The sequence below is a fragment of the Phaenicophaeus curvirostris genome, chromosome 21, assembly GCF_032191515.1.
Source record: "Phaenicophaeus curvirostris isolate KB17595 chromosome 21, BPBGC_Pcur_1.0, whole genome shotgun sequence".
Taxonomy (NCBI): domain Eukaryota; kingdom Metazoa; phylum Chordata; class Aves; order Cuculiformes; family Cuculidae; genus Phaenicophaeus; species Phaenicophaeus curvirostris.
The window spans coordinates 11,944,957-11,957,637 of NC_091412.1; the positions used below are offsets into that span (position 1 = coordinate 11,944,957).

Consider the following 12,681-nt stretch of genomic DNA (forward strand, 5'->3'; position numbering starts at 1 on the left):
ACTCTGCCATTGCTCGTCTCTCTCGATGCTCTCTTTGCCGAGGATCCCCGGGAACGCCGTCCCAGACTGCGCTGTCGCAGCGAGGCGCCGTGACAGACACGGCTCCAGACACAGCTCACACGTGGCTTTAGGGGGTGGAGGGAGCTGCTCAGCTCTGTCATCAGGACATGGTTGTGTCGTGAGCCATTCACAAAAGCATTCCCTCCCCAGAAGCCTCCAGAGCCTGTTAACCGTTCCCAGAGAGCTGGGGAGGCGACGGCCCCTCAGTACCAACAACTCCACCGCCTGCTCATGGGCTGTGCCGGCAGGACAGCTGCTCCTCCTGCCTCGCCGTCAGCTCTTCACACCTTGGCGCATTAGCAAATCGACTAATTATGGTATTAGTCTTGCTGTAAAATGTGCTTTTCTTTCCTTTCAGAGGATTCCTGGGAGGGCAGGGGCAGAGGATGCAGGGCCCTGGCAGTGAAATGAGGGGAAAGCAGCCTCGGCGTGTGGGCTGGGCTGGATCCTGTGCCAGCGACGTCCTCTGCGCGGGGCGAAGATGGGAAGGGATTTCAGCAGCACAGCCTCCCACGGCTGAAGCTGCCCACGGCTGCTCCTGCCTGCCAGACGCAGCAAAGGCTCACGGTGCTTCCAGAAGGATCCCTGCAGTAGGAAAACCCCTCAAAATGCCTTTGCTCCGAAACATAAACGAGCTGCTTTGACACGGCTCAGGAAGCTGGATTTTGTTTGGTTTGCACTGAGCCATGAAAGCACGTCCTTGTTCAAATGCAAATCCCCTGCCCCAGTCAGCCCAGTCCTGCTGGATCCCAGCGCTCTGATCCCATGAGCTTTGTAGTTTTTAACGGCATGAAGAAATACTTCCTTTTTTTTTTATGACCCAGGTAACGTCCCCTCTTCCCAGAAAGTAACATGCACATAATGCATCACGAGTCTGCACTAATTCCCTAGACATGAGTTTGAGAGCGCGATGCTGCCAGGTCTCTTTCCCCACGCAGTTTCCGTGGGATCTGCTGGATGACAGGCAGCTGCCCAAGGCTGCGAGCTGTGGCTGGCCCTAGCCACGCTTTGGGCAAGAGAACTAAGCTGCCTGGCTGCTCCCTGCAGCCCTCGGGCTGTTGCGATGGCTGTGGGCTCGGCTGCCCTTCTGCCTTCCCCTTGTGGGCACTGGATGAGTTTTGTACGTGCCCCAGCGCCCGAAGACAGAGCGGGTGCCTGCCTGGCAGGGCTGAGCAGGGGCTGGCACTGCCTGTTTCTGTCCTGGTGGGATGAAGAGGACCGAAGGCCGGGAGAGCTGCAGGCCCGGGAGCTCACAAGCTGGGAGCCAGCACAGGGAAGGCTGTTTGCACGGCTCCGGTCAGGGCTGCGACTGCAAGGACGCCTTCCAGGGCCAGCACGGCCAGCTGGGAATGCAGCCAAGCCCAGATTCACACCGCTCTTTTACAAATCGGGTTGTAAGACAAACACGAGGCATAAACTGCTACGATTTCCATAGCAACCTTCGCAGGGCTTGAACCGTCTTTTGTAAACAGAGGGCTGAACCTGGGGAGCTGCTCTGATTTTCTTTGGGGAAAGGGTAACAGCATGGGCACTTAATGAATTCAGGTCATACAAGTGACCCATAAACCTGAGAAGGAGCCATTCCCAACAGCTCTGTTCCCCTTGCTGTCACCCTCTCCGCATGCACAGCACGAAGCTGTTTGAAACCCAGAGCCCAGCTTCACTGCTCCAGCTCATCTCCATACTCGACACAAAGGCTCGTGCCCCTCTTCCATTGCAGCTGACCTTTACCAGTGAATTCCCTGACGCACGTGCAGCCCCAGCGCATGCCTTCCCATTTCTGTAGGGCCACAGCGGCTCAACAAGAGATTTGGCTTGTAGGAGAAGCCTGTATCACAGCCAGCTCCTCTTCTCTGCTGACAGCTTCCTCCGTCCCCATCGGAGAAGCGTGGATCTGGGTGAGCGAGCCCTCAGCTGGTCTAGGCACGGTTCCTGCGAAGCCCAGATGAATGCAGATGGTGCAGCGTTCCCCCCGCTGCCTCTCCCGGCACCTGGCAAGGCTGTGCCGCGGGGAATCTCGCTGCCGTTCGTCACTGTCCGCGCACAAAGCCGGCGGGCACGCAGGCAGCGCTGGTTCATTACTGAAATGACACAAGCAGATGGTGCCGGCAGCCTGCTGGGGAGGCACCAGGAATTCCCGTATCACTTACACCATCATGGGGAAGGGGCTCCAGCGTCTGCCAGGGCCTGAGAACTCTTTCAGTGACGAAATTTTTCCTGATATCAAATCTAAACCTCCTATGGCACAACTTGAGGCCGTTCCCCCTCTTCCTATCACTTGTCCCTTGGGAGAAGAGCCCAGCACCCACCTCACCGCCACCTCCTTTCCAGAGGGCGATGAGGTCTCCCCTCAGCCTCCTCTTCTCCAGGACAAACAGCCCCAGGGCTCAGCCCCTCCCAGAACCCCTGCGCTCCGGCCCCTTCCCCAGCTCCATTCCCTTCTCCAGATGGGCTCCAGCTCCTCAATGTCTTCGTTGTAGCGAGGGGCCCAAAACTGAACCCAGGATTCAAGGTGCGGTGCCGAGCACGGGAGGACGATCCCTGCGCTGCTGCTGGCGGCCACCCCACGGCTGCTCCGAGCCAGGGTGCTGGTGGCCTTCTGGGCCCCCTGGCCCCCTGCGGGCTCAGGCTCAGCCGCTGCCGCCCAGCACCGCCCGGTCCTTCTCCGCCAGGCAGCTTCCCAGCGGCTTTCCCGACGCCCGCAGCCCCAGGGGGTTGTTGTGGCCGCAGTGCAGGGCCTGGTCGTGTTGAGCTCCATACAACAGGCCTCAGCCCGCGGCTCCGCTTTGGATCTGGCTGGGCTGGGCGCGTGTGTGCAGAACATAGCGGGTTGAGCCCCTGCTCGGGGCACCAGGCGGGTCAGGGCTCCAGCAGCCCCACGGCCACAGCAGGGGGAGCGCCGAGCGGCCCCTGCGGCCCCGCCAGATGCCGGTCGAGCGGAGCGCACCTTCCTCCCTCGGCCCCGCAGGCGCCGCCATGACGGGGCCGCGAAGGGGGAGGGGGGTGGGTGTCGCGCGAGAGTGACGTCAGAGGGAGTCGGTGTCGTCGCTTCGCGCTGTGACGTCACGGCGCGCGGCGGAACATGGCGGCGCCCTCGGCCCCGCGGCCGCCCCGGCCCCGCAAGGACCCGCAGCCGCTCGTCATCCCGCGAAACGCGGCCGAGGAGCAGCGACTGCGGCTGGAGCGGCTCATGAGGAACCCGGTGAGGCGGGGACGGGGGTCACGGCCGCCCTCCCTCCCTCCCCCGCCCCGGGGCTGCGTGAGGGGAGAGAGGGACTGAGCCCCGTCCCCCCTCCGCCTCTGTGGGACGAGAGGGACCAACGCTCCTGCCTCGTCCTGCCCGGCGCTGCGAGGGGAGAGGGGCCGAGCTCCTTCTTCCCAGTCCTGGGAGGGGAGATGGACTGAGTCCTTCGTCCCCGCTTTATTGTACCTGGGTCTGTGAGGGGAGAGGGACCGACCTTCATCCCCCTCCTTCCCGGGCTCCATGAGGGGAGAGGACCGAGTCCTCCTGTCCCCGGCCTCCACGAGGGGAGAGGAACCAAATTTCCCTCCCCATCCCGCTTGCCCCGAGGGGAAGGGGACCCGTCCTTCATGGGGTGCTATGCGGCAAAGGAGCCTTCTCTGGGCACCCAGGGGGAGGCCTGGCCCCTCAGGGCCCTGCCCGCTGCTTTTAACGGCAGGAGCATGGTCCAGTTCGTTTAACTGGGTGTTCGGATCCTTGTGTCGAGAAGGAGGTGTTTGCCAGCTGGAGACTCTCTTGCCTCCCCCCGTCCGTGTGCTGGAGGAGTCCGAGTTAGCGCCACACCCTATTCTTCCCCTGAACTCGCACCACGGGTTCTCCCTCCCCTGCTGTTCCCTGTCCTCTGTAGATCTGGTAGGGAAGTTATGTAAATGTCTTTCTCCTCTTCCCAAACCACTCTAGTGGGAGTGCTGACTTGCTTCATTCTAGCTTCTGTGCTGAAAAGAAGCAGAGACTCCTAATCTTCCTGAGGTTTGGTGACCTGCAGGCCAGAGTGTGAGGGAGAGAGGGGATGCCTCCTGATTCCCATTTCCTGCCCACCCCTGATCCCTGTGCACGCAGAAGTAACTGAGTCTGTGCTCCTTCTGAGGTCTCTCGGCTGCTGGAGGAGGCTGTGGTCTGACAGACAGCACCTTTCAGCAGGTGATTAGCTTGGCAGACTTTGCTCCCAGAAGATACCAATGACTGGTTGGTTTGTTCTTGCAGGAAAAGACTGTGCCAATTCCTGAAAAACTGAACGAATGGGCACCGCGACCTCCGCCGGAGTTCGTTAGAGACGTGATGGGTAACAATACTGTTCTTGAGATAACTCTAGGGTCAGCTACAGTAAACTTAGAGAAGTGTTTAACAGGAAAGGCCAGAGACGGTCTTCTGTTGTCATTGCTTATTTTGCTGGAGAAAAGAGGTGTGAAATGTGCTTTGAGAGTTGCTTTTCCAAATTTCATTTGGTTTTTGGGTCCCACTTTTCTGCTTGTTGTAGGAGTACAAAGTGAACAATGCTGGTGGCACTGCAGCAATTGGGCTGCATGCTATGAAATCTACTGCTGCTCTGGTGAGGGCAAGGAAACGATAAGTGAATCTGCCTTTTCCATAGATCTGAGAGCACTCTGGAAAGTTCTAATTGCAAAGTCCCTCTTTGCTGAGTCTGGATGTCGAGCCGTGAGAAGCAGACGTGTGCAGTAAACACTGTTGTACGTGGTCAGACAGGGAGCTGGCAGCTGCACAAGGGCTTGACCCACGTGTTCTGCTTACACTTTCCTTTTACCTGCAAGGATTAAATGTAGTTGTGTAAATTGCATCTGTGTATAGAAGTTCTGTCTGTCTTTGGGACCTTCATCCTTAGTAATGGTCCTTTCTAGGGGCTGGCTTGTTCTTATTTCAGACTTATATTTAGTCCAAGGGATCTTGGACTAAAGCTTTTATGGGCTTCTGGGTTAACTCTTCCTCTTATTGTGATTCCCTCATGGCTTTTTCAAACAGCCCTGCCATGTGCTTGAGTTGAACTCTCTTGTTTTCCTGGGAGCACCTGACATGCCGTGATCCTGTTAGTATCAGGAGCAACCCTACTGCAGCCCCTGCTGCTGTGTTTTAATTACCAGGTGTCTTCTTTGAGAGGTGTATTTGTGTGCTTTGTGTTGAGAAATGTCTTGGGAAACAGACTGGAGTGTGATGATAAAAGCTTGTGTGAGGCTGCAGCATGCGGACTGATGCTGGGAAGAGAACCATAGGGATTTGATTTATGAAGGAACAGTCAAAAGCTGTCAGTGGTGTCTATCATGCATGGGAAAGTACGATAGGATGGGGTTTGTCACCTTTCAGTTGGCCTCTGTTTTGTGTCTGAACTGCTGAAATCTAGCAAGAAGCAGCCTCAGCAGGTGTTTAACTCGCCTGCTTGAAGAGCAAGGGGTGTGGGTTTGATCCCTGGTTCTTTTACTGCCTCAGTGTCCATCTAAGATGGGATTCTCTCCAAGCGAGTAGCTGACCAGTTCTGGCAGACTCATGCTTCTTTGTTGTAGGTTCCAGTGCTGGGGCGGGGAGCGGAGAGTTTCACGTGTACCGGCATCTCCGTCGGCGAGAGTACCAGAGGCAGGATTTCATGGATGCCATGGCTGAGAAGGTCAGCAGGACTCTAATCCCCTGTCCCAACCATTTGGTTTTTGTTGCTAGTCATTTATGTTCTTTTAAAGTCATGTACAAATGGTTCATTTCCAAACCACCCCTGCTCAGAAGAGAACTGTGGGAGTGTGTGATACGTGGCACGTCTGTCAGTACGAAACATTTGGTGCTTTGTGTCAGACGAGCTCCATCTCCTCTGCTCAGCACACAGGGAGACTGCACATGAATGTGTGTTCCCAGGCTGCGTTGTAAATGCTTTAAAAAACAGCAATCCTTGATATCACTGTCTCGCACAGACAGAATCAAAGCAAGTGCCTGTGCACAGAGTCTGGATCACTCGCTTCTGAGTCTTGGTCTAGGAACACCTCTTTCAGAGAGCAATGTTGTTATGTTCTTTCTCGGACAAGATGCATCCTTTGACCTGTGTGTTAATGTTTGTGCCTCAAATTATGCTCTTGGTTTTACTGGAGCATTCTTTAGGGCAGAAGCCCAGCCTCTCTCATCTGTTTTGGTGAGGATTCCTCCCTCTGAAGGCTTCGATGTTTAGCTCAGGCTGCGGGTTACAAGCGCTGCCTCTATAGAAGTCAGCCCTAGGAATATGGCACTTGTGTAAAGAAGCTGTCAGACAAAATCTGGCAAAGCTCCCTTCTGTATTTTGTTAAAATGCTTCTCCCTAAAAGAATGTGACTTTTTAAAAGTATTTTAGTTTAGATTGTGACCAAAGTATGACGTGTGATATAGTGTGATATAGTGTGATATATATCTTTGCAGCAAAGACTAGATGAGGAGTTCCAGAAGAAGCTGGAGAGGAATAAGATGATTGCAGAAGAACAAACAGCAAAACGCAGAAGGAAGCGGTAAGGGCCAATTGCTCCAGGAGGCTTGGAAGCCCTCTTACCAGGGCATTGCGGCTCGGTGCTTTCGGAGGCTTTGACCCTGAGCAGCGTCTCTTGCTGCTCTGCGAAAGGGTTTTACATCTTGTAGCTGAGCATTGCTGCTGAAAGGCCTGTGCGGAGTGACTCACTGGCATATTAACACAAAAGTGCACAACACAGACGCTGTTGCCAGCTCACTTTGATGTCGTGTGGTCCAGCAGATGGCCAGCAGTCAGATCTGGCCTGCTGCCTTTTCCTGGCTGAGATGGAGAGCAACTGTTCAATCAGCAAATGCTGCCTCAACGCTCCAGCACCTCCCATCCGTAGTGTAGGTGCCAAGCGGCTTTGCCCTGCAGGAGCCGCTCACCACCCTGGTCACCTTCCCTGGCAAACAGCACCGGGCTGTGTGAACTGAAATTCCCTCTTCCCCTGCTGTTACTCCCAGAACCCAGCGTGTTGAACAAGAGCGGCCAAAAGGAAAGGTCGAAGCACGCTGAGCTTATTTTTTTTATTTCATTTAAAGCATATTTTACTGGTGATGACTTGATTGGTTTTTTTCCAGTGTTCAGTTCCAGCAGTCTGGGTTTTGACACTGTTGTCTCTTTTTTTGTTTATTAGGCAAGGTTAGGCTGCCCAGGGAGGTGGTTGAATCCCTTTCCCTGGAGGTGTTTAAGGCACAGGTGGACGAGGTGCTGAGGGATATGGTTTAGTGTTTGATAGGAACGGTTGGACTCGATGATCCGGTGGGTCTCTTCCAACCTGGTTATTCTGTGATTCTGTGAAGGTAGCTAAAATGTAGGAGCAGTTTCACTTCTGTTCCTTCTGTGCTCTCCGAGATCTTGCCTATTGAATGGTTATGTTTGCAGTGGCATCATGGGAGACTTAAAAACAATTCCATTAGACTGAAACCAGTGCAGAAAAGCTTGTTCACCATGTGTCCAGGTTTGCTCTCGCTGAATTTTCAGTTGAGGCTAATTTCAAATTGAACTTGTCTGGTCTGCTTTTCCAAGATGTCTGTAATATGTCCTTCATCAGTGTATGAATGTGCAGAAGTGCTACAGTGTTGGGTTTGCTTAGGAGTCTTTTCTCTTTTGCTTTATAGCCAGAAGTTAAAAGAGAAGAAACTGCAAGCCAAGAAAAATAAACTTGAACAAAAGAAGCAGGGAAAAGGTCAGTGAAATTCATTTTTCTTCCCATTCCCAAAGCGAAGCCTGGAAGGGTTTGTTCCGCCCTGCCACCCCAAGCGTTCTTGGTATGTGGGTAAAAGCCCTAGGATTGTTATTTTAGTGAATGTTTCAGAGCTCCTCTTTGAGAGCCATCTATGTTGAGATTTAATCTTACAAATAACTCGGTTGTTTGTGAACGTTTTCCCTTTATTAGGGGAAATTTTGGACAGCAAACATTGGAATCTGTGTGTGTTGGCTGTGGATGTTTTGTCCCAGCTCTTCTGACAAACTGCAGATCTAGAACATCGCCTGCTAACAATGACAGTGTTGTTAAAGGCTGTTCTTTATTTAAGTGTATTTTAAATGCGCATGGGAAGGCAGGTGGAACAAATGCCCAGCAAGAAACTGAGTTATGGTTGTGTGTGTAGGAGATTGAGCCACCTTGGTGCCATCTGTTCCACAGGACATTTAATTTTGCATAGAAATAAATGTGAGAAGCCTGACTGCCTCTGCTCTCCTGCAGTCTGGAAGATTAATGTTCAGCACTGTCAGTGCAACTGTTTGCTCAAACTTTTGAATAGCAGTTGCTTCCTTTCAGTGAGTGTATTTTAGCGAACTCATCCACCAGTTGTCCTGTGAGGGTTAGCACGCAAACTCTGCAGCAGTTATGAGCCTTAAAGTTACAACCATTCCCAATAACACCGCTAGAGCAGTGACTTGCCTGATAATTCCACCTTATTTCTGCTTTGCTTTCAGAATTGGATCTGTTTCAGCTGAGCCCCATGTAAACATGGGAGGGAAAAATAATTGTTAGGTTAATTTTACTTGTGACAACAAGTGAATGTAGCAGGGAGGGTTTTTTTTGGTGTTTTGTTTTGTATTTATTTTAAAGCCGCTCATTTGTGATTTGTGACTGGGAGGAGAATTCAGGTATGAGTCAGCGCACTTTGGTTCACTCTGAACAGAGCAGAACAGCCACCCCGCTGTGAGGGAGGGGAGCGGGGTCAGGTCCTGCCACGGAGCTGTGGGGCTGCCAGGTACCGGTTGCTGGGCTGGAGCGGTTTTATTTGGCAGAAGTGAATCTGTAAGCCAGAATCCAAACTCACCTTTCTTTAGAACAGTTCCCGGCTCCTTGTAGTTTGTTGGTCTCTGTTTAAAGGAATAATAATTATTTAAAAAAATCAGTGGAGATGGAAGCTACTGGTGGCTGTCTTTAGTCTGCTCAGAACAGGCTTGTCTTCCAGTTTTGTGTGCCCTGGGGTGAGATTTTTCCAAAGTAATTGAAGTGTATTTGTTGGATCTGGCAGGCAAACATTTATCTTCCTTTTTGAATGAATAGATAAACCCTCTGCATTGCCATCTTCCACCTTTGTTGTAGTACGAGCACAAAGAATAAGGGTTAGTGCTGAATAAGGCTGGGCTGTTCAAGCCGTCCTTACAGGCCCTGAATCACAATGGAAGTACAGGACTTCGCCAGGCGGTGGCATCAGACCTCTAACTGAATCCTGGGTGTTAGTGGAGCAGGAGAAGGTCCTGCTTTATGCCATCCCTAATTTTCATTATCCATTACTTAATTTCTCATAGGTGTTTTCCAGTCTTTTAGCAGGCTTCATGAGTTTTCTGTACCCTCATTAGTCTTACATGTACCTTAAAGGAGTCCCTGTGCTTGCAGTGCACCAAATAGTCTGTAGAAGCTCATGGCACTTTGGAGTTCCTGTAAGCTTGGGTGGGCACAGGAATGTCCTGAGCCGTGCTGGTGGCTTCCCCGTGCCTGCGTTCTTTAGCATTGCTCTGTGATAACGGGAAGCTCATGCTGGAAGGCGGAGGTGAGCTTGGAAATGAGATCATCTCTCTCTTTTGCATTTGACTGCCTCTGTTTGAAGCAGTGTTCAATAGGAGGCAGAGTCGTTTAATGGTGGAGTTGGCACAGTGGCAGCATTGGAGGTAAGGGAATATTTCTCCAAGGGAAAATTTGATATTCTGAGCTCTGCGTTGCTCGGTGGAATTTGTATAACCTGATATGTGTTCTCTTGGTATCTGGGACTGCTTTGTTGTGAGATATTTAACAAGGAAGTCGCATGGGAATATGTTATCTGTCTGTACTAATTAGCATGACCCAATACATGTTTGCTTAGCAGCTGAGACTACTTTGTCATGAGACACTTAACGAGGGAGACATGGGGATGTGTTCTCGGTTCATTTGTTTGTGTTCATAGAACCTGGTCAATCTCAAGAACAAGTCAGCAGTGAGGAGGAAGAGGAGGACAGCAAGGAGGAGGAAGAGAAAGAAGATGATGCTGAAGAGCCAAGTTTTTTGATGGGAAGAGGATGAGGCCTCTCGGGGACAGCTGGAAACACTGTTCATTGCTTTATATCCAGAAGCATGAAAGTCTGTCATCTCAGCCAAGCAGAGCCCATTGGCATACGTGTTACCTGCTTAACGGTGAGCGACCTTCACGTCACGGGCCCGAGACATTGATAGAGAAATGCCAAATAGGAGATTTTTTTCTTAATTGCTTGTATAACTGCTGTGCAGTCTGCTCTCAGTTTGCTCTAAAGAGTCAGCCATAAGTCTGTGACCCCAGAGTTCCTTCTGACATGGCCCAGAGTGTTTTTCAGCCTGAAAGCTACAACCTATCCATTGCCATTTCAGGAAAATATTACTGTGAGGGCTATGTATTCTACTTCTGTTGGAGCTGGGAGCAGTGGGATATGTTAATCTAAGGAAGCGCTTAATCTGAAGTAGAACAGTGGTCTGTAGCCAGACTCTCCTGCACTGTGAGTGTTCTGAATTCGGGGGTTTGTAAGGGGTCATCTCTAACCCAAAGAAATCAGTTTATGTTGCTAGACAAGTTCTGTAGATTTTTAAGCAGGATCCCTTTTTTTATGGCTAAAACTTTCCATTTCTTCCATGTTTTCTAAAAGAATAAAGGGGATGCGTTGGATTGTTCTGTCTTCTTTTTTATTTTTTGAAGAGGATTTTGGTAAAATACAGAATCTCGCAGTGCTGCAAGAAGGACAAAAGTGCCAGGTGGAGCTGCACACATGAAAATATGGAAAAAGGCATTCGCTGCATTTCATTTGTTTTTTGCTTTGAGATTGGAACAGTATCTTTTCTGAAAGGTGATGCCTGTAAGGCAGAAAGTCTTGGAACACTGTTGCTTGTGTTCAGCTTCATGTAATAGCACTTACCTTTCTTCCTGCTGGAGCTCTTTGCTTTGACTGAGGTTCTCTGGTAGGAATCACAACGTCCGTACATATATTTACTGGCACTTAAGTGTGAAGCAAATGCAGCGGTGGTTTGATTTGTAACATAGGCTGTTGTCTTTTCGGTGTATCTTTCATTAGAAGTGCCTGCTCTCTTTCAGACATGCTCATCCCAGGGCCTCAGCTTCCACACTGTGGTGCTGCTGCTTCTCAAGCCTTTGCTAATGCCAAAATATTTAAAGCAGAAACAATAAAAAGGGAGATTCTCTCTTTCAATTTAGCATTTGTTGAGCTGTGCTGCCAGCAACCCTGCCTTGTCTCTGCTCTGGCTTTATGTAATGGCTTCTCGGGGGCATTATCGCAGCAGGGGGACAGCAGATGTGATCAAGCATGAGTGACGTTTGTGTTTAGTTCCCCTGCACAGACCCAAATCCTTCAGAGCAGGATGACTTCAGAGCTGCCAGGTTCTTATCTCATCACCTCCCAAGCTAGAGGTCTGCAAGGAATTGTTCTCTGCTCCATTGAGGTGGGTGCTTCAGCGTAGGTTGTGACAGCGTTTCGTTCCCTGCAGCTCTGCAGCCTCTGGCATTTTCCCTGTGGAGAGGGCTGAGTTAGGAAAATAGCTTCCCTTGAATCCTTTGTGGGGCAGGTAAACCCTGTTGATATGTCTGTGTCCTCGGATGAGCTATAAAAACATTATGGTGTTTCTTAGCTTTTGTGGATGGAGAAGAAGTGCGAGTGTCACGAATAAATTAAGTCTGTGTTGCCTCAAGCTTCTCAGGCTTCTGAGCTGGGTCAATTAGTGCTGGTTTGTGTTAAGTAGAGCAGACATTGCTGCATGAGGACATGCTTCTCAGTCATGAGGAAGAAGGATGTGTGTTTGCCTTGGTGAACTTGGTTGTAGATTCTTTCCTAGAGGAGTCACTCTCTGATGGAGACTAAGGCTAAAGTTTGCTGCTGTTCCACTTCCACGTGTTTGTGCCAGTGTGAGACTGAGGGACAGCAGCGTTACTGCTGTCACTGAGCAGGGATTCGTGGTCTGGGGAGCTGAAAAGCACACTCAGGATAACAGATATGTTTGTCTCTTTGATGTGTTTTTAGGAATTATTTTCTTTTGTCTTCTCCCTCTCCCAGGCAGAATTGAATTCAGGATGGGATTGCTGACGCTGGCCAGCATTTATCTTGTTTTCCGGGAAGGAACTCCCTCCTTTTCCCGTTGCTGTGCCCCTCTCCTTGCCCTGGGGATGGGTTTATGCTGTATTTCCTGTGGAGTCAGCACAGGGGAATGCAGGGAGATCGGCTGGGTCCGCAGCCCCTGCCCGCGGGTGGTGGGCTGGGGCAGAGGCCAGGGTGTGGCTGCCTGTTTGCTGTGTAATTAATCACTGTAATAAAGCATGTGTGCATCCTGCTACGCCAGCACCTTCTCTGGGGAGTCTGCACCCTAAACAGGGCTTAGGGGCTGCACACGTGGGGGTTTCCCTATGGATGCATGCAGCTCTGATGGCTGTGGCCCCAGAATCATGGAATCATTGAGGCTGGAAAAGCCCTCTTGCCTCATCCAGCCCAACCATCTGCCCAGCTCCCCTGGGCCAACTGAACCCTGTCCTGAAGTGCCGTGGCCACACAGTTTTTTTACCCCTGCAGCAATGAGGACTCCTCCACTGCCCTGGGCATCCTCTGCCAGGGCTTCACCACTCTGTCAGTAAAGACATTTTTCCTAATATCCAATCTAACCCTC

General features: G+C 51.2%; 1 protein-coding gene across 1 annotated transcript; it reads left to right on the forward strand.

The window, feature by feature from the left end:
• The first annotated feature begins 3,123 nt into the window (after window positions 1-3,123).
• On the forward strand, window positions 3,124-12,340 carry PRKRIP1 (PRKR interacting protein 1). Its single transcript, XM_069873854.1, has 6 exons — window positions 3,124-3,262; window positions 4,286-4,364; window positions 5,596-5,696; window positions 6,467-6,552; window positions 7,673-7,740; window positions 9,953-12,340. Exons 1-6 carry the CDS (start codon window positions 3,143-3,145, stop codon window positions 10,066-10,068), a joined length of 570 nt encoding a protein of 189 aa, XP_069729955.1. The 5' UTR covers window positions 3,124-3,142; the 3' UTR covers window positions 10,069-12,340.
• Window positions 12,341-12,681: the final 341 nt, after the last annotated feature.

What these genes read in the sequence shown, in the direction of transcription:
- PRKRIP1 (XM_069873854.1), top strand. Translation starts at nt 3,143, where the DNA reads ATGGCGGCGCCCTCGGCCCCGCGGCCGCCCCGGCCCCGCAAGGACCCG. An exon ending in TGGATGCCATGGCTGAGAAG is followed by an intron (nt 5,697 to 6,466) that starts GTCAGCAGGACT and finishes ATATCTTTGCAG; the next exon opens with CAAAGACTAGATGAGGAGTT. An exon ending in ACAAAAGAAGCAGGGAAAAG is followed by an intron (nt 7,741 to 9,952) that starts GTCAGTGAAATT and finishes TTGTGTTCATAG; the next exon opens with AACCTGGTCAATCTCAAGAA.